The sequence below is a fragment of the Petaurus breviceps genome, unplaced genomic scaffold (genome assembly GCF_028583685.1).
Source record: "Petaurus breviceps papuanus isolate PSGF00001 unplaced genomic scaffold, PetGlider_PUasm1.0 171, whole genome shotgun sequence".
Taxonomy (NCBI): domain Eukaryota; kingdom Metazoa; phylum Chordata; class Mammalia; order Diprotodontia; family Petauridae; genus Petaurus; species Petaurus breviceps.
Genome location: NW_027185754.1, coordinates 26,603,632 through 26,631,542, shown reverse-complemented (window position 1 = coordinate 26,631,542; position 27,911 = coordinate 26,603,632). Strand labels below are relative to the sequence as shown.

Sequence of the window (27,911 nt, the reverse complement as noted above, 5' to 3'; positions counted from 1 at the left end):
TTCCTCCCCCAGCCTTGGAGGTATGAGCAGCTTTTAGTCTGTGTAATTAAAAGCTCCCGTCTTTCATGTGTACAATAAAGGGGGCTGGGAGGTGGGCAGTCTGACTGTAACCCTTTCGCATTTTAATGCATTTATAATGATCAATAAGCCCTATCCTTGAGTTGTGTCCTCTGGTCTTACCATCTTCATGACTGCTGTTTTACATCCACACGCCCAGGTTCTGTAGACTACCTTATCTAGGGTAAGCAGTGCTTCACTGCAGTGTTGAAGAGAGGCTCTGTGAGAAAGTGTCGGTACTTTCCCCTCTAAAATATTCAACTTTCTCCTGAAGTTCTTTGCTGAAACCTCATCCCTGTGTGCAGGTGACCCTGGGTTCTCATTGGCTCTGCCAAGTAAGACGGAAAGTCTTTGAATCAGTAGGGGCCCAGCAATGGACGATGCCTGCCATCTGGACCCCAATTTAAGTAAAAGCTGATGAGAAACCTTCTTCTGATGAACCTAACCAACGATGGGTTTGTTTTTTTAAAGTGGTGATCTGCAAAGATGGATAGAGTACTCCACCCTGAGAAAGTCATGAACCTTTTGAAGTTAAAATTATAAAACATGGAAATATATAATATGCCAGAATGTGTAGCCTTTTCTTTTATATGAAAATGGGCTTAATAGCCTCACTTACCTCCCTTTATCTTGGGGGTATACATACCACCAGCATTTATAGGTTCTTTCCCTCTATTTCAAACCTCAAATTGGCTGGATTTAATTGTAGTTTAGATCTCAACCCAGTGAAGCTTCCTTTGTTCAGCAGCTGAGTAAATAGGAACACAATGAAGTTCTTGGCTCAGATTTTTGGAATGTCAGTCTCTATTCCATTTACTTCAAAGGAAACTTCCTTTCACAGTAATGGATATAGTTCTTTTTCTTCTCTTTCAGTTGCGGGAACTGGTCAGTATGTGCATATATCCAGACCCTGACCAGAGACCTGACATTGGCTACGTACACCAGCTAGCCAAACAGATGCACATCTGGAATGCCAGTACCTGATTCCAGAAGAGATGCACACAACAAAGCCATCATCACTTAATTTTACTTGAATTTTCTTTCTCCAGAGAAGCTGACTGGTGGCCCATGAGTGGAACACCTGAGAAAAGAGGCCCGGGTAGTTCTGCAGGTTTTTGGTCCTGGCTTTAGAGTGAAGAGGCAGTGCAAACTTGGGGTGGGGTGGGGAGGGGGGGAAGCTCAGGACAGTTACCATTCCTCTTCAGAGAGTCCTTTGTGCATAATATAGGCTAGCTCTGTTGACAAGGGTGTCTCAGGGAAATTTCCAGTGAAGCACTCTTTGTATCTATCTCAGTTGTAATGGGAAATGCCAAAAAAAGAATTCCTTCATTGAATTGTTTCGTCAGTGTTTATACAAATGTAAGATTTTTGCCATGGACTGGTAATTTGTATAACTGCTTAAATAACCCTCTTTTGCAAATGGTTACTAGTACATTTAATTAAGTCCTTCGTATCCTTTTAAAATGATCCAACTCTGTGTTTGGTGTTCTATTGCAAAGTGAAAATGTGGGGAGTAGTAGTATTGGTTTTGGCTGGGTGGTTTTAAATTTTTTAATGGAAAAGTGGAGATTTTGCTAATATTTTACTGTTTTTAACTCACTAAATAAGAAGTAGGGAAGAGTTAGAATTAATAGCATGTTAGAGCTGGAAGGGACCTAAAGGATTGTCTAATCCAACTATTCATGTTACAGGGAAGGAAACTGAGGCCTGTTTAGGGGAAGTGACTTGCTCAAGGTCACACTGCAAATTAGATGTTCAAGCCAGGACTAAAACTCACATTTCCTGGCTCCCAGCCCCAGGTAATTCCTCTCTACCAGGAATTCAAGAAGCAGATTTTCATTAAAGATCACTTATTTTTCTCTCCAAAAGTCATCTGCTTGAATGTAGCCAAGGTTTCCTCTCAATATTTTTGTTCCACCATTGTCAGCCTTAACAATTTCAAACATTTGTGTTGTTTTTACTCATATACACACCAATGCCAACCAAGACTATGGATGGCATCATTCAAGAGAAATGTCCAACTCAGTTATGTACAGAAATGTTCTGCTTATCTTGTTTTCCCCAACAGGATTAGTCCAGGTCTAATTAACTGTGAAAATGAACTTATAAATGTGAACTCATGGTAAACGTAACCTTTTGAAGGATGTGGATGGAATGTGTTTTTATACAGACAAAACTGTCATTCCTAGGAGTTGGTGATGTTCCAGTGGGTCAGAATGAAAAGGACTCTCTGGCTGGTGGGATTCCTGCTTGTCTGAAGTAGAGCTATGGGGAGGCACTCAAGCAGGACTTTGTGCTGTTTGGTATACTGCCTCAAACCCACCCCAATGTGTGAAATTATTTCTGTGGCCACAATGTAGGGTTTTGAGATTTTCTTCAAATGCAGTGTCTGCTTTGTTCTTAATATTTGTTCTCCAATACTGAAATAAAATTGGGGTAAGAAGGGTTACACTTGTGTGTGTCTGAATAGAACCACCTCTATAATGTCATTTAATCTAATTCCCTCAATGTCTGACAAAAGAAGAAATTGTGTCCCAGAGACTTGGAGAGTTGAAGATACAGAATACTGGAGCTTGAAAGGACCTAGAGGATCTAGTCCAATTCTTCTATTTTACAGATTAGGAAGGTCAGAGATGCATCTGTCAGACACGTGGCTAGATAAATGGTAAAGCCTAAATAAGTTCAAAGCATTATCTCAAATTTGGGCAGTTGCAAAGGTCTCCATTTGGTTACTAACAGTAAAAATCACCTTTAAGAACGACGACAGTAAACACAGTGGATGTTGAGGCCGCACGTCCTTGGCCAAAGTCAGCCTCAGGTGGATGTTTTTTAAATCTACTGATGAAAAACCAGGAGCATGGCTTAACCACGAGGGTTTCTGTTCACTTAAGTTCACGGGAACTTATTTTGAAAAAGTATTTTAAGGACCAGCTAGGTGGTGTAGTGGATAGAGCACAGGCCCTGGTGTCAGGAGGATATGAGTTCAGCTGCATCACCCTAGACAAATCCCTTAATCCCAAATGCCTCCCTCTGCGTCCCTGCCAAAAGAAAAAATATTTAAAAGTCCTATAACCTTATTTTATAATATTGATTCAGATAGCTGCTGCATAATATAGTAATTAGGCATTATATATGACTTTGAATCGTAGCTTGGACACTTTAATATCTGCAGGACTTTGATAACTATTGGCCTCAATTGCCTCAACTATAAAATGGGGATATTACCTGCCTAACAGAGGAAAACTATAAACATTAAAGAATTATAGAAATGTAAGCTGCTATTATGCTTTGAAAATATTCAACATCCAGTAAGGCAACTGAGATAATTCGAAAAAAACAAATAAACATAAAATCACATCTGCCTTGGCTACATAATTACCATTTGTTTATTAGGGAGGCATTTGTCTTACATCAGGTGACCTAGGGGCAACCCCAAACCTTCTAATCCATAGAGCTGATGAGCAAGCCCTTTTAGGAAGTGTCCATTGTCTGGACTGTTTCATCCAGCACTTCAATTTCCAGGGAAGTGACTTTCTCAGTAAGAACAGCAGTTGTCCCTTTCTCACACTTGTACCTGCCAAACCTACAGAGGACAAAAGAGAAAGGCGTAAAGGTGAGGCTTCGTTGAACTTGGTTTTTGAATACGAGAGCCAAACAGGACATTTGAACATAGAATATTAAAAAAGAGAATGTTAGAGCTAGAAGAGTCCAATCCTTAGAACAGAACTGGAAATTGGGCCAGAGATGCTGGGATTTTTCCTAAGATAAGATACAGTAAACTAGTTAAGCAGCAGGTCAGAGATTCAAACCCATATTGAACTCCCGGCCCACAGTGATCTTTCTAACCTGCTGCCTTACTTTCTTCACGTAATAAATTGAAAATGCTGATATACTCTTTAGGCTGACAAGGCCTAAACGCACACATGGCACTTGGGGATGGGGTGGGAAGAGAGGTAATGAACCAATGGGTGAAAGTTACAGGGATATGGATTTCAGGTAAATAAAATAACCGTCAAAGAATGGAATGGGCTGCTCTGTGAATTCTGTACTGCTGGAGACATTGGACCTAACTATTCTGACTTGGGAAACAAGGCATCTGAGGAGCACTGTGCAGACTGTAAGGTACATATTTGTACAGTTAATCCTCACACTGGGGCTGGGAATTAAGACACTGTCAAATGCTACTGCAAGCCCAACTGCTCCTCCCATCTGTCCCCAATTGGGAGGTTTATTTCCATAAATATCAAGCCTCATTTGGGCTCACGGAAAGCTGTTGGCTGGAACAGGACATGCGCACCTCAAATATCTACCCTCCTTCTAACTGAAGACTTGTCTTGGAAGAAGGCAGAGGAAAGGGCGATCATTCTCTTTAGTCATCTCTAGGTCTCTGCAGGGACCAAACTATGTAATCTCTGAAACCACAGTTCAGAAAAAATGCAAATTGCAAAAAAAAGCTTTTCCTAAAATTTAAGCAAACACTACAACTAAATCATTTTGGTCTGACAGGCTGCCCTTTTGGCCAAAAGCTGGTTGGTACAAAACCTGAGGACAGTCTAAAATCACATAATATACAATTATTTGGGGGGGGCATATCTATATCAGAAGCAGATCTAGGCAATGCAAAAACAAGATATAAATAAAAATCTATTTAAAAAATAAGTCACCTAGGGGCAGCTAGGTGATGCAGTGAATACAGCACCGGCCCTGGAGTCAGGAGCACCTGAGTTCAAATCCAGCCTCAGACACTTGATACTTACTAGCTATGTGACCTTGGGCAGCCTTCCCCCAAAACACCCTGCCTTCCCCCGTCCAAAAAGAAAAAAAAAAAAGGTCATCTAGTACAATCACTTCAATCACTTTACGGGTGGAAAGTGGGGCGAAATGATCTATACTAAGTCACAGAGTTCATAACATGCAGGATTTGAACTCTAAATTCCAAATCTAGGGCTTCACTGCTCTGCACCAGTGCTCAAAGTACCCGCATTGATGAAATCCCGACAGATTCCTATTTTCTGCAGCATGGTGTACTGGAAAACTTACTGGGGCTTAAGAGTCAGGAGATCAGGGGTTCCAATTATTACAGCTACTAGTGAGAATTTGAGCAAGTCAAGTTTCTATGAGCCTTGGTTTCCTTGTTTACAAAATGGAAGTGATGATAATACTTGGCTAGGTACTTTGTCAGGGATGCTTCTAGAAAGATCTTGGTAAATGTTAAAGCATTACAGAAATATGTCTAATAATGACCATCATTTTCCTTTCAGAGAGGAAAAATGAGGAAGCTGGATCTGATTTTTTTCTTAAGTTATTCCCAGCTCTGAATCTTAAAGATCAGCCCATGTACCTAATAAAGTACTCTGCACATGGTAGGCAACGATGTTTGTTATTACATACTATGATCTCATACTAGGAGTCTATATTCTCAAATCATTAGAATACAGGGGAACCCTATCACGAGGTTTGTTCTTGGGGGTCTGAATGAGGAAATGCCCTGACAAAATTTTCTAGTGCTGACAATATGATCACTTTGGAACAAAATTTTCACCACTGTGTGAATGAGGTACTTACTGTTGGCTTAGAAACTGGAATGGGGGGCGGGGGTGGTTCTATATCTGGATATATACTGGATTCTATGTCTCCTTGAGTTACAAAGCCCTTATTTTCAGTAACATATTAAGGTAGTGTTTTTTACCTTGTATAAATAAGCCTCAGACCATTTAAAAACCACAGACTGCAGAACTCAATGACTGAGGGAACTCTTAAGACTCAGATTGACCAATAAACATTTCTTCAGTCAGTATCAACACTCATGAAGAGGGGAAGACAAAGAAATGTGAAGGTTGGGCCAACTTAGCCTTGCACCCTGAAAATGTTTTGACTTCAAGCAAGAAAGGGCCCAGCCCAGACCTGTGACAAGCTCCTGGAAAGTCAGGATCTATACAACTCAAAACACCTGTCACCAAGTTCATATCCTCAAGTCACATCTATTAGAGATGGCATCCTGGGATAAGTGTTCTGCTTTCCATTCTCCAGCCTCTTCTGCATAGGTTTTCCTCTAGCTTTGAATAAAAGTAATGAGACCCAAGTCCAGGCTCTGCCACAATGAGCTGAATGATTCCAGATGAGTATTTTCAACCTCCAGACCTATTATCTCATTGGTAAAATGAGAAAGTCAGCTTAGATGATTTCTAAGGTCCCTTTCAGCTCTAATATTTCATGTTCTCCCATTTCTCGTTCTGATAATTTATGGGTCTAGGAGAACACTAAAGCGCAAAGGCTTTAGAAATCATCTAACCCAATTCCTTTATTGAGCCCAAAGAGATGAAGCACCTTGCCAAAGTCAAGCAATGATTTAGCGAACAAACTAGGCCCAGAATATGTTTTTCTTGACTGAGTGGTCTATTATTTTCATTGCTTCTTCAAATAGTCTTTTCTTTCTTCCTGGATGCACAATTTAGTAATTGCTATTTCTAAATATGTTTTCACACAAACCATCCTTGGATAAGGGGGAGTGGGGGGGCCACAAAAGCAATACATGGTCAGGGCAGCACAATGCACAGGATTGCCATCAGCTCTTTTATGATACTACGTATTGCTTCCTGTCCTTTGTAATTCTACAACTAAGTATAAATTATTACCATTTCTTTCTCAATGACCTCTGGACAAGTTCAGAACCTTGTTGCGTACACCCCATAAAAGACCACTATGTTCATCAATATAGCCTTAAGCTGGGTTCACAAAACCCTCAACACGCAGAAAGAACACCTATCTCTCAGAAGCTAAGGATCTTGTTCAAACTTTAGTCATAAGACAGCTTCTGGAGGCCACCAGAGCTGGAAAGGATATAGAAACATGGACTACTTAAGTATAAAATACAGAATATTAACACTGAAGACCCTATGTGAAAACATATAGTTTAACATTTTCTATTTTAAGAAAGGAAAATTAAGGCCTTGAGAAGTCAAGTTACAATGTCACAGTGTCATTAGCAATAGGAATTGGGTCTCCTGGTGCTCTTTTCACTAAACTGTACCATCTCCCATAGCGGTTCTGGAAGATCAAGCCAGTAAGTTGTCTGAAGCCAGTACGACCAGAGAAAGAGCCCTATGCTTAGTCAGCCGACATGGCTGAGTTCAAATTCCAGATCCCTCTTACTAGTTATGTATTAATGAACAAGTCACTTGTTCTCTCTGGGCCTATTATCTGTAAAATGAGGGAGCTGGACTAGATGATGCGAGATTTTTCTAGCTCTTAACATTCTGTGTTCTATGTTCTAACATTATATACTTGGAGAACCTTTCCAGTTCTGACATTATATATTTTCGCAATTAATGTCCTCACATTGCTTCCAGCTCATTCTGTGCTTAAACAAGCAAAACTCATTTAATCTCCTTACCTGCTTCCCTTCTTGTTGGGAATATCAAATGGACGGAGAAAGTCCAACTTGGACTTGCTGATAACACAGAGATCTATGTTGCTTCCAGATCCCAAGTCATTGAAGATCCCAGCTGAGATGGCCTCACTTACTAGCTTCTTGGCTTCTTCCTCCTGAAAAACAGAAATGTTTGCCATCACTGAATGGAAAACTGGCAATCTATAGTCTTGTTTTTTAAAAACTAGAACAAGAAACAGTAACGTGAACTTGCCTTATGGTCAATAAACCTGATACAAAATCAAAAGACAAACACAATACCAAGAATCAACAGAAGACACGCTCCTTTTATAATAGAAATTGCTGACAAAATCAGTCATACACATTTGTAGTGGCTCCCTATGTACTGAGTAAATTACAAACCTGTCATTCAAGGATCACCAAAAGCTGGTGCTACTCTAAAGTCCAGTATCTAATAAAACTCTCTTTCACATTCTCTCCGCTCCAATCAAATTAGAATATTCATCATACCACAATTACACTCAGTGTTTTCTTGACTCTGTCTTTCCTATGCCAGGAACATCCTTCTCCTCCTCCTCCTTTTCCTCCTCCCCCTTTGCCTAAATTCCTACCCATCTGATGGGGGAGGGGGAGGGGTTTATGGGCGGTGCCATGGTTGTTTTGAATGAATATGTATAAGTTTGATGGGGTGATCTCCATATAAGGCCATGGGGGTGATCACCATATAAGGCCATAAATGTAAAACTGCGATGTGATTGGCTCGGATTCGCTATATATTTTCTTGTGTGAGAGGGCGCTCTCTCTCTCTCTCTCCGCCATGTAACTGCTGAAGAATAAACCACCCCGCTTCACTCCTCCGCCTTCTGTCTGGTGTTTTTCCCCGTGAGGGGCCGGTGACGACCGAAGACCCGGGATGGGTAAGTGAGAGGGCCGTGGGGCTAGTCGTCTAGATCTGTTGTGAGGGCAAACGCCCGCAACACCCATCAAGGCATATGCATCATCAAACATCCCTCCCTCAGATATCAAAGAATGTTTTATACCTAACGTCCTTACTATGTGATATTATACAGAAAACTTATCTATGTATATAGCTTATTCCCCGACTTGGGTCTAAGTTCCATGAGGACAAGGATTCTATTTTATTTAAACTTTATTTTCTCCAGTGCCTAGAAATAGTGCTGAGCACATAACAGATACTTAATGTCTGTTGAAATGAATTACAAGTGACAAGTAGACCATCTGAACGCAACTAGAAAGGCTTTCCATGTCCAGTCCCACTCCAGCCCCAGACAGATGCTTGATCATTATTGATTATTTTTTAAGTCAGGTATTCCTCCTTTTCCCATGACTCTTTCGGCAGACAAAATCTGGTGCCACCAATCAGAAAGGACACCATGGGCTAGTGGAAAGAACGCTGGCTCTGGAGTCAGAAGACATGAGTTTGAATCCCAGCTTAGGTATTTACTATCTGTATGGCTACGGGCAAGTGCCTTAACCTCTCTGAGCCTGAGTTTCCTCATTAATAAAATCAGGGGTTAGGTTAGATAATCTTCAAGGTTACTTACAATTCTAAATCCTATAATCCTGTTTCCAGATGAGGGTGATCAGAATAGTAAGAGGATTTCAAACCATATCACGTGAAGAATGGCTGAAGAGCATTGGAGCAGGGAGAAGAGATGCTCAGAAAGAACATAATCGCCAAATTAGCTGGAGGGTCTCAGAGAAGAAAACAAGGCTCAATGGGTAGAAGCTGCAAGAAGTCAAGGGGGGTAGGGGGCAGGCATGCCTCAACAGTTCAAATCCAATGAAATGGGCCACTTTTCCATGAGTTTTATGTCACTAGGGTGTTCAGGTAGAGGCTGAATGCTCAGCCATCTGTCATAGATATTATAGAGGAATACGTGCTTCAACTAGCGTTTCGATGTCCAGAAAGGGGTCTGATTTACCTCCGATGACCAGCTAGTGAGTGACAGAGCTGGGCCACAAACTCAGGTTCTTTCTGCCTCTAGCTACGTAACAGCAGTGTGGTGTATATCAAAAGCTAGCCCACTGCATTTTAGAATCAGAAGCCTGGAGGTCTCAAAATCTGACTCAGCTGTGTGACCTTAGGCAAGTCACTTTACCCTCAATTTACTTCCCTATTAAAAGGGATTGGGTTAGAAAATCTCTAAAGGTACTTCTAACTTCAAAGTCTCTGATCCTATGACTGCAAGTCAATTGTTTTTTCTACAGTATAAGGTTGGTTTTTTTTTTTTTATTTCAGTGTTGCTAAAAGTTTTAGATAGATATGCTCTATCAATTTTTGGTATTTTAAAAATATCAATTTTTCAATGTTCAAAATAAAAACGTGATGTATCTTTAGAAAGAGTACCACCTCCCAAAGAAGTCTTTCTTTGGGATAGAGAGCTAGGAAAAGAGGTATAATAACCATGGTGACGAGGGAAGGAAGGTACCAAGAGTGAGAATAGTGTTTTTGTATATTACCACGTATAGCTTAAACTTGTTTTGAAATTCAGCCACTGCTTCCAAGTCTCTTCCAATACTATAATTTTATGATGATGTAAGTTCTATGTCATTATATATTGTATAAATGATAACACAACTGAGCCTCAAAACCAAGAAGACCGGGTTCAAGTCCTGCCTTTGATACATGACCCTTGGAAAGTCACTTAACCACACTAAGCCTGTAAATTGCAGACTGGGTGCCACATTGCATTTTAAGAAGGAATTTCCTTATTCATGAGTTCCCTGTGCCAGCAAAGTCCTAGGCCCAGACCTTATCCTCAACGCCTGCATGTAAGACAAGACAAAGAGGAAAGAAGAATACCAAGGATGGGTGTCTAGGAGGGAAGTCCGTGATGAAAGGCAGTGAGAAGATTAGAAGGAGGTAAGGGCAGACACATATCTGAAGCCTAACTTAACAAGTCTGCTAAGTTATGTTAGTTCAGAATCTGGGCAAGAAACTAGGAAATCTAGTTTGAGGCATGTCCCCAAAAACTAAGCTAATTCATAAAGCTAAATACATAAATCCTGGCCACGTCATACCTCCAAACAAGGAAACCTGGTCTGGTTTGTTTCATCCTTGACCAGGAATAGAACATCACTTCCAGCTTCAACATCCTATGTCATAAATGTCCTTTTAATTCCAATATCCTTATCCTATATTCTAAAGTCTCTTCTGGCTCTCAGTCTAAGTTCAAAGATTCTCTGTTCCTAAGGTACCTTCCACAGTCCTTTCCAATGTTCTGAGAGAAGCAGAAAAGTCCCAGCTCTAAATTCCAGTCTCATCATTTGAACTCACCTGCCACATGAGATAAGAAGCTGTTAGAAGGCAATCAAGACTAATATGCAGACATGAAGATTTTGAAGAAGAACCTCCCTCCATGACTTTCTGTATTGGCTTGCACTGGGCAATAACAACTTATTCCAGCGACATTAGCTCCCTCTACAGACTCAATGAGAGACACACTAAAATTTAGTACCTGGGTGGCCTGAGCTCAGCTACTCTGTGATAGTACAAGCCTATCTCAAGATCAGAAATGTTTATCACATTTATAAACACCAGTGCATTCTACAATTTGTACTTCACAAAATAATGTGAAATTCTTAACATTGCCTAATCGCAGCAAGTAAGAAGACTGGCTACATCCAACTCATGCAGGGACGAGTAGAAAAGGGTTTTGATGTACGATGTAGGGTCAAAATTTCTTTTATCCATAACATTTTGAGAATGATAGAATCCTTTGGAGCTACAGCATGATACAGACAAAGAACACAGGGCCAGATGTGTTGACAGCTGGGTTCCCATCTTAGTTCTGCTACTCAGTAGTGGCAGAAGCTTAGAAAACTCATAACCCCTCTGGGCCGCAGTTTCCACTCTAAAAAAATGAAAGGGTCGGACTAGATAAGATGTTTATGACACAATATGGTAGGCACTGATTAATAGAAAGCAAATTTGAAGACCTGACTTTATTGACCATGTCACTGTAGAGAAGTCATTGAACCTCTAAATCTTTGCTTCATCTATAAAAATGGTGATAATAGCTGGAGTACCCACCTCACTGGGTTGTTATAAAGCTTAAAGGAGATAATTTATGTAAATGCATACATTTTAATGAATGTATGTAATGTATAGATGTCTATACCTACACTACATGTAAGTATATAGGTCAATTACCACTGTAATTATATTACTGTGTATCCTTCTCAATTTAAAATTCTAGGTTTGAGTTCTCTCCCAATTCTAGCATTCTGTATTTGCTTCCAGCTTTAACAATCTGATTCTATGACCTTCTGACATTACCTCAGTGGTAAAGGACACAAAGGGCACTAAAAACTGCAGTCATTCCAATCCTCTATTTACCAATATTCTCTGTGGAGATGACAGGGTTTTTTCTGAGAGGCAATCTGAAAGTGATGGTACTAGCAGGTACCTTGAGGAGGCCAAATTGGGTCATGACTATTAAAGGGAAGAAACTAGAAAGACAGACACTTGTAGCAGCAAGCACCCCAAGCTCAGTCCTCAGGGTTTGCTGCCCATACAGGTTCTTGGATCTGCTTTGTTAAAGGAAAGCAACTCAAAATGGGTTAACAAGCTTACTTTAATTAGTCAGATATATATCGTTTACCTTGTTCAGGGGAAAAGGTCAACACCCCAAACTTCAAAGTATACAGGCAGAATTATCAAGACAGAAACAGATCAAGTAGACAGATTTCCAAACCGTCCAACCATTACATCCATACCCAGTCAATATCTGGGTTTTTCAAAGCCGGGGGGGGGGCCCTGGACAACGGCTTCCCAGAATACAGATCAAATCACAGAACACTTCTCAAAGTGAGCCCCCAAAACAAAGCTTCACATCAGGGCTTATATAGCCTTCTCCTGGCTCAGAGAATGTAACAACCTTATTGACTCACTGGCCAATCAAGAAGTATCTACTGAAAAACAAGCCTCCCACCCCAGGCTTCAGGTGCACTTTAGCCTAGGGGCAGGGAAGATCTTCCAAATTTGCATTCCCATTACAACACTTTAAAAAATAAAGAACTATTTGGCGAGTATAGCCGTACAATGTTATTTCTTTTTAAAATGATTTAAAGAATTTAGGTTAAAATAAGTTAAACTAAAGGTTAAAATGCAAAATTCAAGCAATCTGGAGAGACAGGTATGTACTTGTGGCCTTAAACAACCACAATGACTAATGCAGAGACCCACCTACCCCAGGGCTAAAGAAGTTGCTCACAACCTGCTTTACTGAGTCCAAATAAAGTGCCCCAATGTAATTAGCTGTCTGAACTTGAATGAGACACTTTTCACTCATAGCAGCTGTCAAATGAGAAGGGCTAGCCCATATCAGATGATCTCTTAGGTCCTGTGTCACTGACATTCAATAATTCAAATTAGATATTCTATGTGAAAACACTTTTTTAAACAACAAAGCAGTTCTAGGTACATTAATTATTATAATAATTCTACTTCTAACAGTCTTAATGTGACAGAGTCCTCCCAGAACTGCTTCTGGTTAAATCAGTTGCTCTGCTGAGTCAATGGCTAAGGAAGAGGAACTATTTCTCCTCCTATCCACTCCTCACTAAAATGGCAACTATTCCAAAGACAATCTCAGCATTTTCTAGAAGACACAGAAAAGCACACAAGTAATAGGTTTCCTATTGTCACAGCCTAATTATGAAAACAGCCAAGAGATGAATGAAAAGACACAGTATAAGCCTTTTATTTTAATTCTACTATATTTTAAGGAAAACTCAGAACTGTAGCAGGGAGAGAATTGTAGGTGGTTCCTCAACACATTGCTGATTAAAGATCATCTGTCTTTATAAATATCTATCTTGCTTATGACATCAATGGTAATTTACATATTGCTGTTTTTATTAGTACTATTTCATAGGTCTTCAATATATCAATGTGTAAAATGTGGATATTTTCAATTCTTCAATAAAAAATTATTTTAATAATAACAGTCATTCTAAAGGACTTTAAGGTTAACATAGTACTTTCTTCATTAAAAAATTCTGTGACATGGAGGGAATAAATATTATTCCCATTTTTATAATGAGTAAAACTAAAGCTCTGAGAGGCAAAGTGACTTGCCCATGCCCCCACAACTAGCCATTATTGGTTATAGGATTTAAATACAAATGTCCTGACTTGACATCCAACACTCTTTCCAATATACCAAAGTGATTTTCTTTGGCTAATGCTTGATAAGTACATTCTTACACCAAGAAGCAAATGTTCTTGATAATGGCCAAATATATTTTCTTTAGGGATCAACAAAATATCTATTACCTTTATACGTTATACCAAGGTTGTGACAAAATCATCAAGAAAAAAACCAAGGACTATGATCTACAGAAGCAATCAATTGCACCCATAATACCAGAGACGACATTCATATCGCTTTCAGAATTAGTTCCTTGTGGCAAAATGTACAGGATGCCACTTGTTCAAAGAATTAGATGGTACCCAAGTCACAAGAGTCAGTTACCTGATTCAGTAAAGGTTTAAATTTTTAACTATGACCAACTAATTTTGGTTGAAACATAATGCTAATGATGCCAGGGTCAAGGGTTCAAGTCCCATGTGGGCTGGAAAGCCTGGATCGGTTTAGCTGCCACAGACTAGGCACCCCTAACTCTGTCCAGCTGTCACACAAATTTATCGTGTTGGTCACAAGGGAGATTAAATGACAGAATGAGGATGGATCAGCGAAGCCTATCCCCACTACTAGAAAAACACTGAAAAACCATGTCTAACTGCTCAGACAGCTTTTTTCTACATAGAGAATGGTGAATGTTTTGATATGACAAAAAGAATTCTAGGACATATGAATCAGAACTGTGCAGATGCTCCAAGTCTAGTGTCTTCACATACAAAGTATAATCAAAAAATGTTAGCAAAGGAAGGACCTTAACACAACATCGTTTTAAGTTAAAAACAAGTGCTAGAAAAAAAGGACAGAATAGTGGAGTTAGACAGGACTTTAGAACCTAGAACATTAAAGCACAGGACAAAGAATATAAAACTGGACATGGAGGGACTCCCTAGAACACAGAATATTAAGACCTGATGAAAATTCACTAAAAATCACCTGGTGTGATCACTTCATTTTACACAGAAGGAAAGTGAGACCCAGACAAGTAAAGTGACTTTATCATATAGTTAGTAACAGAAAAGGGACTAGAACTCAGGTCCTCTGGCTTCCTTCCTGCCCTCAATCTAATGTGCTATTCACTACCTCTCCTGCCCCACATCAATAGTATGACTTTAAAACCAGTGTTGTTAAAACTGCCTCAAAAAAAATTTTTTTATTAAAGCCATGAATTTCCTTTAATAAACAAGCCAAGCATTTTCCTGAAAACTTTAATAATTTCTAAAAAAAGTCAACACAAGGCATGAAGGGATACAAAATTGCAACAGGCCAGGAAAAGGAGGTTATAACAAATATGCTGACGAATCTTCATTATAGTGTTATGAAGGAGTTGCTGTAATAATTAATCCTAACCAAAAGCACACCCTCCCCTCAAAAGTTCAGAGAATATAAAAGGGGTACTTCCTGCTTTATGGCTACAAAGACCAAGCTAACTGGGAATATCAGTCCCCCAGGTCTATACTGCTTCTTAAATGAGATTACAATAAGAGTGATGTACTATAATACAAGTCAGCTGTGACAGGCAGCACTTTATAGAGCTATCTGTTTGTCTCCATCACTACATCACACAATGTGTCCCTGGACTCCAATGTGCAACTCCATTTACCACTACATGACAAATGGGCGGCACTTGTAAAAGGCACCGAGAGGTCCAGATCAGCCATGTAATGGTCACCACAGCTGTACCGGAGTGCTTGAGGGGACAAAACAGACCCCCAAGTTCATTAAACTGACCAGTAATGGATCTTTCAAAAAGTGCCTTAGGAATAGTACAGTAAAGGCTAAAATAAATAACTCAGCATGGAAGGCTAATCTGAAATGGTGTTTGATAAATTATTTATAACACAGACGATTGTCTGCATTTAATATTGGAGCTACTAGTAGCATCTTTAAAAGATGATTTATGTGTTGCAATGCTATTAAACTTTATATTGGCCCACTGCTAGCTATAAAGTCTGCTGAGATTTAGAGAATGAGTTTTAAACTGTCACGGCAACATCATAGTAGATGGAGACTGTATTAAATCTTTACTTTAAACCTGTTATCTAGAGAGTTGCATTTTGTAGACACTCACAAACTGATAGATTACCTCTCCACATCTGCTATGGTGCAGGTCCAAAATAGTAGAGCTAAGGAACTTTTCCACATTTTTCTTGTATATAGCTTCAATCGAATTTCTCTTCCCACATAAGTGATTTTCAGATTTGGAATGGCAGGAAAGTAAAATTTAAGAGCCTGTACTACTGGATGCACTGGCTACTTTGGCAGCAAATTAATGTTTTTCTATGTCTAAGTGCTCCATTCCATATACTTAACACTATATTACTTAGTTCTTGAGAAAAATTATACACATATTTGATGGAGTACTCGACAGGCTATTCAGGAATCCCTGGGAATATAAAAATGAAATCGTATCTCAAGTCACATGAGACAACAGATTTCAAAATAATAAAGGTTAAAGAAAAACAGATTGATTATTTGCATGATATCTGTCCTCTGGATCATTATGAACTAATGATATCTGTCCAAGAGACGGCCTGGAGTCAGAAGACCTAGATTCTAATCCTTACTCTGCTACAAACTTGCTAAGTGACTGGGGTATGAGATGATCACAAACTCTTCTGAATCTGATTTCCTCCTCTTCAGAAGAATAATATTTATTCCCTCCATGTCACAGAATTTTTTTTTTAGATCACTTGTAAGTTCCCTTCTCGTTCTAACACTGGAGGGTCTAAGATTCTATGTTCTAAAGATTGTTTCCATTCTGAATTGTGCCCTGAGGTCCTGTTCAGCTTTGGCATTCTAGATTCTAAGGTCCCTTCTAGCTCTGGCATTCGATATACTGTATTCCAGCAGTCTATGTTCCTAAGTCTTGCGGAGCCCTTTCATGAAGACTCCACAGTTCTAAAGAGTTACAGTACAATGCTTATTATGACTCAATGAAAAGACCTACCTAGCCCATGGTCCATTGCTCACTATAACTCTTCTAGGAAACTGGAAAAGAAGTATCTTGACCCTGGGCAAATCACTTAACCTCTTTACACCTCACTTTCCTTATCAGTGAGAAGTGGGGGTAAGGAGACTAGACTAGAAGATCTTTAAGGTCCCTTCTGCCCCCCCCTTTTGCCTTTTTTTTTTTTGAAGGGGGAAGGTAGGTCAATTGGGCTTAAGTGACTTTTTTTTTTAAGTGGCTAATTTTTTGTGTTAATTGTCTGAGGCTGGATTTGAAGTCAGGTCCTCCTGACTCCAAGGCTGGTGTTGTATTCACTGTGTCACCTAGCCATCCCATGTCCCTTCTGACTTTCGACACCTCAATTATAAGGTAGCACTGTATAATGGAAGGAACACTAGACTTGCTGTTGGGAGACCAAGTTCAAACCCCACCTATAAGACTTAGTTGTTGTATGACCCTTGCTAAATTATCACCCACTCCCAATCAGTTTCATCTTTAAAATAAGGACAACACATGTTCCTACTCCACTGGATGTTGAGGATCAGATAAGATACATAAAGCACTTTGTAATCTTTAAAGCATTCCCTAAGTATGGGCTATTTTTATTATTGCTACCTCATCTGACAACCATATGGGGCAGGGCAGAGATTATTTCCATTTTACAAATGAGGGATGAATGATTTGCTCAAGGTCACAGTTGAGAGATGGAATTGGAACCCAAGTCTATTCGAGTGACAGACCTCATGTCTGTCTGTCTCTAGACAGTGTGTGGATATAAATAAAAAATTCATTCATGTTAGTTATGCTTCCAAGCTGGGTCTAAAGTTCTCCTCTGATGATTCATCGTGGTATGGATATGACCCTACTTTCTAGAGTTATACCAGCAGAAAATAAACTCTGACGGTCTTGTCAAGTTGGAAAAGGTCTGAAGATTGGTCTAGTCATGAACTGTAAGTCTATCACACACTGTAGAAAAAAACACTAGATTTAGAATCAGAAGACCTAATTTTGAACACGAGTATGGACAATGAACTACCTGTGTGAGCATGAAGTTAAGTCACTTAACCTACATGGGTCTCAAGGTAATTCTCCAACATGTGTGTTGTAAAATGTTTTTTGTCTGTTTTTTTTTTTTTGGGGGGGGGGTAATAATCCTGAAAATCCCTTCCAGCACTAAATCTGCTAAGTAGTGAGGTTCCAGAGTGGAGAGAGCACTAAGCTGGGAGCCAGGAAGACCAGAGTTCAGATCCTGCCTCAGACACTTGATAGCTGTGTGAACCTGGGCAAGTGATTTAGCCTCTGCCTGCCTCAGTTTCCTTAACTGTAAAATAGGGATAATAATAACACCTACCTCTCCTCCTAGGGTTGCTATGAAAATGTAAAGCCTTTAGCACAGTGTTTGGCACATGGTAGGTGCTATATAAATGCTATTATTATATCCAGCTAAGGACAGAAAGGCTCATCACTCAAAAGTTATTTACCAAGTATTATGATTTTTTTCAGTTACAGCAGCTCATAAAAATTATCTACTGGAGTAAAGAGGTTGCAGTCCACACAGGTGGGTAGAATACTTACAGTGATGACACCATTGATCCTTGAAAGACAGGTGATTACCCCCCCCCCCCCCCCGGGGCCTCAGAGAGGTTGAGAAACTTATACACAAAGCCTAGGTAAGTGGGGTGGCTGGGTCTTGAAGCATGGACTTTATCTTACTGTTAAGTCTTTAAATACAATCACCTGAGAGTAAAGGGAGGGCTATGACAACCTAAAAGATGAAACCAGGATAGAGTAATTTCAAAACAAGATTAGAAAACAACAACAGAGACCTAAAGTTCATTAGAAAGAAAAAGAGGCTTACAGACATCTTTACTGATTTGAACTTCTGACTATACTATTAATGTGACATAAAGAAATCACTTATGATTTGCTGAATAAAATTTAAAGAGCTTAAAAAAGTGTTTAAAATCACCACCCAAAGCAGTGTGTTTCCTCTGTTCTGCAATATAGCTGATACATATGCAGGTATTTTAAGGCAAAAAAGTTGATCTAATTTTCTGAAAACCAGCACTGTGTGGCAGTCATAAGTCAAATTTGTAAGAATTTGGTTTTTGTTTTCTGTGAGAGTTATTTGGGTAAACGCAGTATTCCTATGCAAACACCTGGGAATTGTTAAGTATAATTGAACTGCATCTGGTGCTGATTGCATCTGTGGAGTAGGGAATTAGGGGCTGTGTGGTTATGTTTTCTTGTGCAGCTATCCCCACTCTTCCCTTTCCTGCCAATGGGCTCTGGTGAATAGATTCTATGAGGTGACCAGACAGGAGAGAAGTCCTATCATTTATGGGAATGCAAGATGATGGACAGCAGGAAACTTAGAGGTTTACAGGGTATGCCTATTTGCATAACAACTGACCCCAACCCAGAGGGTATCAGAGGTACTACACCTCAGCACACAGGACCTAACAGGGAGGGCCTGGACTTTATTTATCCAGCAGAAGGCAACACATTACTAATACCCTGGAGACATAAAAATATTATCTTAAAAAATTTTAAATAGTTCTTAAGGGCGATTTAGATTTAGTTCAACCTCTAACATCTGACAAGTGGTCATCCAGCCTTTAATTGAATATTTACAGTGACTGGGAATTTACCACTTAAAAAGAGAGCATTTTCTGAAAGCTCACATTGTAACAGCCCTTTTTTATACTGAGGTAAAATATAAGTCTATGATTTCCGAGGAACATTTCTAGTTCTATTATCTGAAATTACAAATAACTGTAATCCCTCTCCCACATAAGAGATATTTGAAATTAATTATCTTATCGTCCTCTCCTTCTCTTCATCACCCACTCCTCCCAAGTCTATTCTTCTCTAGGCTAAATATTCTCAGCTGATAAACTAATTATCATGACAATGTTTGGGATCCTCTTAGCATTCTGGTTTTTCTCCTATGGCTGCAGTCTACCTTGTCAAGGTCCCTCTTAAAATGTTACCCTGTGCAAATAACTACTCTGAACATAAAAATTAGAAAGAATGAAAACTTCTAGAGGGAGAAGCATCCAAGAACCAAGCTGCAAAAGAAAATATACACTGCAATATTCACAGTAAAGAAAAATCACTACCCATAGCATATGTCTGAAGGAAAGAGGCCAAAACTGGTCATTCATATCGGTAATACATATTAAGCCCAAGATATAGGTAGTGGTCTGAAAACCAGACTAAAGAAATATGTTTTTGCTAATCCAAGTAAGGTGGATTTTTGTTATTATTTCTTAGAATTCAGTTTCCCAGGATTCATGGCCATAACAATCTCTTGTTCCCAGGTATTAGATATGAGTTTTCACAATTATGGTTCAAAACATCTCCACTATGCTTGCACAGCATTGTAAAATGATAAATAATATAAACATTTTGCTTATCTTGTAAACATCCACTGCGGCTGTGCAGTGAGATACAGGGATGAAGTGATGTAAACTTGTGAGGCTACTGCTGGCAATATGCCTTCTTTGTCTATTGCCCTATAAAGCAGGTGGGCACTGGTCAGTGGATGGGGAACCTTAGGGTCTGAATGCACAAACTGTACCTGTCTTGACTGACCCCATGCAGATGTAGGGGTAGATGCCCCTCCTTGCCAGCCCCTGTGAGATGAGAGAAGTTGTGCTTCCATTATCAACAAACCTTGTGAGAAGACTATACTCGACTAAAGATTATTAACCCCCTCGGAGCTGTCTTTCCTGTCTGACCCGATAAAGAGTGAACCTGTGCTAGGCAGCCCTCCTGTGTGCTAGTGTTACTTGTCTTACAGCTAATCATACTTCATAGCTGTCAACACAAAGTTCAGGAACTTCCACACAGATTCAAAGTTAAAGAGAAAAAGAGAGGCCCAGGCTCCTGAACTCTACCTTTTATCATCTTTTTTGCTCAGTATTTTTCCTTACAGTCAGTCCCTCAAGCACCTACCCCTGTATGCTAAATGCTCCAAAAGAATTAAAGTCTGTTCTTGAGTCCTTGAAACATTAGTATAAAGACTATATTGACTCAAATCAACCCCCATGTTTTATCCCTGTTCTTGGAGACTAGTATCAAGATGACTGGGAAGAAGGAAACCCAAGTAAGTTTCAGGTGGACAATGAAAGCACAAAAGCAGAGGGAGGAGAAGAAAGGAAAGAGAAGCAGGTAGCTTTTTCCCAATAAAATGTGTAAATGTACAGATTTTAAGGGCTATGCTAGATGCAATGTAATTATAGGACAGGAACAAAAGAAAGACTAGGTTTGAAAGCCAAACAGAGAAAGCAATGCTCAAATGAAAAGCAAAGCATCTTTAATCCTAATAAAAACTTCCTCTTTCCATAAAACATGCCTGGTCAGTCACAAAGAGCTCTGCCAATAAATTAGCCCTTACAGGCTGAAATAGCCCAACATCAGAGAAGAGTGAAAGGAATTTGTTTTTTGGTTCACAACATGGGAAGGGAGAGAACAGAAATGTGAGTTCCCAGAGTAAGAAGGAAAAGAAGAGAAATCCTGTCATCTAAATGAGAATACTCTGAAAGGGAGCCAGGTGTACTGGAAAGAACACTAGCTTTGGAATGTTAGAAGACCTGAGCTTGAATCTCTGTTGTCACTGGGTCATTTTCTCTATATAGGCTTCAGTTTCCTCATCTGTAAAATGGAAGACAAGATTATATGGTCCCTAAAGTCCTATTCAGTTCTATTAGTAATAATAATTCTATCACAGAAAAATCAGACTAAGAACTGGAAGGCACTTTAGAGAAAATAATTCTATTACAGAAAAATCAGACAGAACTGGAAGGCATTTTAGAGAACTCCTAGTCCAATCACATCATTTTACAAATGAAGATTCTGAGATCCAGAGAGGGGAAGAGAGCATGGGAAAATCCAAGGACAAATATGCAAGTAAGTAGCAGAGCCGAGAGATGACTCTAGGTCCTCTTGATTCCAGATACAGTCCTCCTTCCAACATATGATGCTGATTACTCTCTCAGCACGGTTGTGAGAAAAGGACTTCAGCAAAGGAATGACAAAATTAATGTTTCCTATTTATGCAGATCTAGACATGTCATTCACCTACTCAAAATTTTGAAGTAGCTCCCTCCTGCCTACAATACTTGAAGTAAAATTCAAATCCCATTGCCTGAGGCTGAAACGCCCCCCCCCACCCAATCTGAGCTACATTCACCTCCACGACTCTCTACTTCAGTCAAACAACTGTTTCCTGCCTCCTGAGCAGGCCCTCAATTCTCCACCCTTCAGGCCTCTCCTTGCACTGTCGCCTATACTTGGAATGCTGTTTCACCTGCTGAATTCCTAGCAAATGTCCCGAAGCATTCTTAGAACCCTGCATTTGCACCTATCTGTCCTGTTCAGGGAGGGTCTTTGAACACTAATATTGCCTCAGAGCTCTTTTAAGGCTGTGAGTGGCAGAGCACTACGGTCTGAAAAACTGAACTGAGGATCATCCAAAGGATATTGGAGGGGGCACTTGTTGGGCATAAGCAGAGTCTAGAGAATGCTATCAAAGAAAAAAATGACCAGAAAAGAGATTGGCCAGTTATGAAATGAACAATAAATGGTTCACATATTTTAATGCTATCCATTCAATGGAAACAGATAACTAAGGAGGAGTGCAGTGATTGGGTGACACTTCTATCCCCTGTGTGTGAGTCAGTGAGAATGCATGGACAAGTCACAGAGAATGGCCACAGATAGGTTGTAATAAGTATCAATGGTGAGAATGAACACATTGATGAGATCACAGATTCATTTCAGTTTTGGAAAATATCGGTATTTTGATATCTGAATCCTCTAATACCCCAGATACACAAATGTTGACAATCTATAGTGAGGGAAAAATTAGAAATTCTTTGTTACTACTACTGAGAGAAAGGTATACTGGAAAGGGCACTGGAATTGGAGCTGGACTGGGCTCAAGTTCTGCCAGTCTTAATATTTATATGACCTCGGGCAAACTACTTCACCTCTCTAGACTTCAGATCTCAGAGCTAAAAATGAAGGGGTTGGTCTAGAACACAGAATTTTAACCCTTTTTTGTATGTCTGGCATTTTAGTCATGTCTAACTCATTCTTAGAACATTTTGAAATAACTGAAGGAAATATTAAATTTCTTTCCCATCCAAGTCCATGAATCTCAGGTTAAGAACCCCTGATCTCAAGGGTCTCCACATGTAAATTCTATTATATAGGTTAAGTGATAAAATCTCATGCTATCTTTAGTCTGATTAGAGCCCACAGCCTAAAATGAAAGTCTCTGAAATAAAAAAAAAATTTGGTACACATTGAAAAATAATGCCAATTACAGGGTACACTCAGGCCATAGACAAATATATATATATGTATATATGCCAGATTTAGAAGGGTTTGGTGTATATTCCATTTTTTATTTTTTTATCTTGCCATTAAAAGCAAATATTTACTACCAATATATTAGAAGTAAAATTCAATGCCCTTCGGCAAAGCCTTTGCTCAAAGACTTTAGTCATGACCTTTACTCTCTCATGCACATATAAAACTTACAGTTAAGTATTGTATCATCAATTACATTGGCCATGAAATTACACACTAATGATAAAGTTCACGGTACAATGAAAAGAGCAATAGATTCAGAGGGAGAGGACAAGATCGTATCTTGCCTTGGTTATTGGGTACCTGTAACCCTGGGCAAGGTGTTCCCATCTTCTCTGGACCTTGGTTTCTCCATCTGTAAAATGAGGAGTTGGACTAGGAAGTCCTTGCTTGCTTTAAATTTATAGTATATCATTTTTTGAGACAAACAGAATTAACAGGCCTCTCAAAGATAGTTATGGGCTTTGTACAAAGATTCTGAAAAGCACTTGTGATGTTCAAAAAGCACCTACGCCAAGGAATAGAACTAAAGATACCTATTTGTTATCAGAGAGGCATAATGGAAAGATTTCTGGAGTGGGAGTCAGGAGATATGGGCCAAATATCAGTTCTGATATTTCTTAGCATGGTATAGCAGAAATATGGAATTTTTCTGGAATCATTTGGAATCAAACCCAAGATGTGCTGCTTAGTTTTGCTGAACTGGTCTTTAAAATATCTTTTAAAAAATTCTTTCATGGCTCCTCCCTTGAGCCGTCCTAGGTAATCATTTAAAATGGTGAGGTACTCTCTTTGATCTAGAGAATCCCACAAAATCATGCAAATCAAGGGGCTCAAATCTCCAGGTCTACTTCAAGAACACCCATAAAGCAGCCCAAGGTATCAAGGGTATGTATATCTGAAAAGCTACCAAGTATTTGAAAAATGTCACATTGAAGAAACAATGTGTTACTTTCTGTCAGGGGTTGGACACAGGGTCCCTGGCCCAAAAAGAGCACTGAATTCTTGCTGCATGTGCTTAAAAATGCAGAGTAATGAGAACTGAAGGGTTTGGATGTGGATTCTCTTGTCATTGAGCATAGCCAGGTTAATAAGGCTCCCCTAATGTGACGATGTACTTCCAGGGTCCATACGTGGATTCTCCTTACCATACTGAGGTGATACTTACTGGAAAGGAGCAAACTGTTCCCAAACCAGGGGAGGAGGTTGCTCAAAAGAAAAAGATATCCCAGAAGAAACAAAAGCTTATGGCACGGGAGTAAACATGACATTAGAGTGCAAATAAAAGTGAAGTGAAAAAAAAAAATTCATGAAAGGTGTAATTCTCTGATATGGGGAGAAAGATATATTGAGAATCATGTAAAAATAACTGTTTTTATTTTTTTTTAATAGGAAACGGGAAAAAATTAGAAGACTGAACTTAAATGATCTCTAAGGTCCATTCCAGCTCTAAATCTATAATTACTATCATCTAGTCCAACCCCTTCAACTCACTTATTTACTTTTGGAAATTGGGACTCCCTTAGAGGCAGTTAGTGACCTGAGTTCAAATTTGACCTCAGACAGTGAAACTACAGGTAAGTAACTTAACCTCTGTCTGCCTCAGCTTCCTCATCTGAAAAACAAGGATAATAATGGCACCTATCTCCCAGGGTTGTTGTAACGATCAAATGAGATATTTTTAAAGCACTTAGCACAGTGCCTGGTTTATAAATGCTTGTTCCTTCTCTCTCTCCCTTCCTTGGCCTGACCCTAATACTCATCAGCATGGAATCTTTAACCTGCTGCTTTTCTGACCTGGACAAGTCTGCCCCTCCTTAGGTGGTCTGCTGGCACTCTCTGCTCATGGGAACTTACCATACTGGTGCCTGATTTAATGCAGACACCCAATCAGCTTTAGCTCTACTGCAGCTTAGAACTCCTGAACTCAGGTGATCCACCAGCTTAAGCATCAGTAAGTAGAGGGAAGCACTGCCACATCCAGCCCCTCCAGTTTAAGGAATCTAAGGAAGTTGAGGTACTTGCTCAAGATCACATAGCTACTAAAATATCAACTCACATACTTTGATTTTTTTCCCCCATCAGGCCTCACAAGCTTGATATCTGTAAACCACAAAAGACTCAACAGATGTGAATCATTAGTTATTACACTCAAAAACTTAAATGCATCTATGATCTCATCAATGTGGGTGTTCCCTTCAGTAATACAGATCAAAACCCACCCATGTCTTCTACTCCTGTGAAACTCTTGACCATGACCTCCAGCTGGTTTGCCACTGATATTCCACTCAATGAGCTGGGGGGTATTCTTGCTTTCTCTACATAGATAGTTCATATCCCCTATTCTGGTCAAGTAGTCAGTGCATGTTCCTTTTTAAAAAAAATCTATTTCATACCTGTTATTCTAGTTCCTTAGTTATAATGTGTTATTGCTTATTCAAACCCACCAGGCTCCTTGCCATTGCCCTCTGGGTGATTGATAGTCATCTTCAATTCCTTGGAAGCAATACTGTACCATAATGCAGCCACAGAACATGTTATTTTTTTGTATTACTTTGTAATGACCTTCTGACTCTTCATCATTCATTTACCTCTCCAAATTTGGTAAAACATTTTAGATTCTTCAGTTGAACTTCTATAATGTAAATAAGACACAAGTCATGTAAACTCCTCATGGAGTTTACAACCTACTAGAAAGATGTCACATACACAAATATCATGAATGCAAAATTCAACATGAGAAACACCAGGATAAAAATATTCATGGAGTTGCAGTTGAAGAAGGTAAAAAGAATTTCCAATGAGGAAAGTCAGAGAAATTTTTAAGGAAGAAAGATTATTTGAACTTGGTATTAAAGACTGGAAGTGGAAATGAGGACAGGAAAGAGAGCATTAGTCACAAAAACCAGGACAAGCAAAGGTACAGAAGTGGGAAAGTGAAGAGTATTTCTTCTATAGCTTAGTAAAAGAGCAATGTACGGGAGGAAGCAGTATAAGAAAAAGACAGGAAAGATAAACTGCTGCCAGATATAAGGAGAGAAAGCATGCAGTAGAAAGAGTAGAAAGAATTAGGTTCAAATCCTGCTTCCAACACTCAGTGGTATGACACTAAGCAAGTCACAACCTCTCTAGGTCTCAGTTTCCTTACCTATAAAATGAGAGAGCTGGACTAGATGGACTCTGAGTACCCTTCCGCCTCTAAATCTATAATCCTATGAACACCAGAGTAATGAATTACAAAACACATAGGAATTTCCCCCAGTTCATTTTGCTAAATATCTCCCACTACTAGTCTACAGAGCCTATCTGTTGCACAGACATGACCATAGATTCTTTAAATACCTAGCAGGAACTCAGGTCATCTGGAGGGCAGCCTAGTTGGGCATAAGGTTTTTTGTTTGTTTTTTTAAATTAAAGAGGCCTATTCACTGAATGGCACTGTCACACAAAGTGAGAACCTGAAAAGACCTTAGCACAAAAAGGCCAAGGTCTCCTACTGCATCCTGGGCAATCTCCAGTCATCCTGATCTCTATCTGGCCACTGAATGCAGATGGCTGTGGAGCAGAAAGTGAGGCTGGTCACACAGCTAATGTCTAAGTCTACATTTGAACTCAGGTTTTCCTGACAACAAAAAGTGGGACTTTTTTGAGCAACAAAAAGTGTCTGTTGAGATATTTAAACTTCACTCCATTCAAATGTATCACCTGACCCAGACCAAAGGCAGTAATTTACCTACTTCCCAGGTCATTCTCTCTCTTTCAAACAGCGGAGTACCTGGCATACAGTCATACTCTTGATCCCAATTCCCACCCTTATACCTAACCTCCTAATTCCTCCATTTACACACTGTGAGGGTCACATTCTTGGGCTGTCACTCACAAGTATTTTATTTAAATGATCAAAAACTCTAAAATTCCTGTATCAGATGATAGCCTCCTATTAATCCATCTATCTTTCCTTCCCTTTCCTAAACCTTTTCTTTGATCTCCTACCCCTCCATCCTTCAGTACTCTCCCTGGACAACACTCTTGCTCAAATTTCACTTCCCTCCCTTCAATTCTATACTGCCCTGTACATGGAAATCCTCTGTCCCCTGACCCTATAAGGCTCAAACCTTGCCAAACCCCAACCCTAGATTACTGTGATATAATTCACCTCCTCTCCATCCCTTTTCACAAGTTGCTGGAGGAAGTCACAATAATGTTCATCTGATCCATTACAAATTTATGTTATCTAATTGTAAAGCCAAGCACTAGCAGCTCTCCAGAGGACGGCTGCTGTGAACAGCTTTTGAGATTCCGATTACATAGGATAGGGAACACTCTATTCAATAACAAATGAAAGCAAAACATTCACAGAAAATCAAGGTACAGCATTCACAATGTTACAACTTATCACAGAAAATCAAAATACAGCATTCACAATGACATAACTCAACAACATATCACTAAAATGGCCACATAGTTTTTACCACAGTGGTCACAAAGTTTTGAACAAAGTACAATCATTTAGTCAATCAATCACTTAGTAACTCAGTCATTCAATCATAAAGTACAAAAAGTCAAAGTCCTTTACCCATGGGGCACACTAAGTTACAAATCAGTCACTATTCAGTCATCAGTCACTATTCTATCATCAATCACTACTCAGTACCCTCTTAAGGGGTAGCGGGAAATACACAGGCCCTCCACTCCTTGGTTACAAGTAAATCACAATTTCATCACTACACAGTACCCACAGAGAGGTCTCTTCATCTTGACTCGGGGCAGGCTTTCAGCTTCCATCTGAATCTAACCAACTGCCACCTGGGTTCAAAGGCACACAGCTCCCAGTTCCTTGTCCAGCTCTCCATGCTGTTCCTATTCCACACTGAAGCTCACAGTGTCCAGTCCACCTTAAATTCTTAGTCTCTTTTCCTGGGAAGTCAAGGCTTAACAAAGCCACAAAGTACAGACACCACAG

General features: G+C 39.6%; 2 protein-coding genes across 5 annotated transcripts in view; one reads left to right on the top strand and one right to left on the bottom strand.

The window, feature by feature from the left end:
• Positions 1 to 2,504, top strand: part of NEK6 (NIMA related kinase 6) — a 130,353-nt gene extending 127,849 nt beyond the window's left edge. For 3 of the 4 annotated variants that reach the window (XM_069082784.1, XM_069082782.1, XM_069082783.1), the window contains one exon: positions 931 to 2,504. In XM_069082784.1, coding sequence (XP_068938885.1) covers positions 931 to 1,041 — 111 coding nt within the window. In that variant the 3' untranslated portion in view covers positions 1,042 to 2,504. The remainder of the gene's footprint in view (positions 1 to 930) is intronic. The other variant, XR_011167332.1, reaches the window with a different exon arrangement.
• A 916-nt stretch (positions 2,505 to 3,420) lies between these two features.
• Positions 3,421 to 27,911, bottom strand: part of PSMB7 (proteasome 20S subunit beta 7) — a 93,906-nt gene continuing 69,415 nt past the window's right edge. The window contains exons 7-8 of the mRNA XM_069082785.1: positions 7,451 to 7,602; positions 3,421 to 3,640 (exon numbers count right to left, since the gene is read on the bottom strand). Coding sequence (XP_068938886.1) covers positions 3,529 to 3,640; positions 7,451 to 7,602 — 264 coding nt within the window. The 3' untranslated portion in view covers positions 3,421 to 3,528. The remainder of the gene's footprint in view (positions 3,641 to 7,450; positions 7,603 to 27,911) is intronic.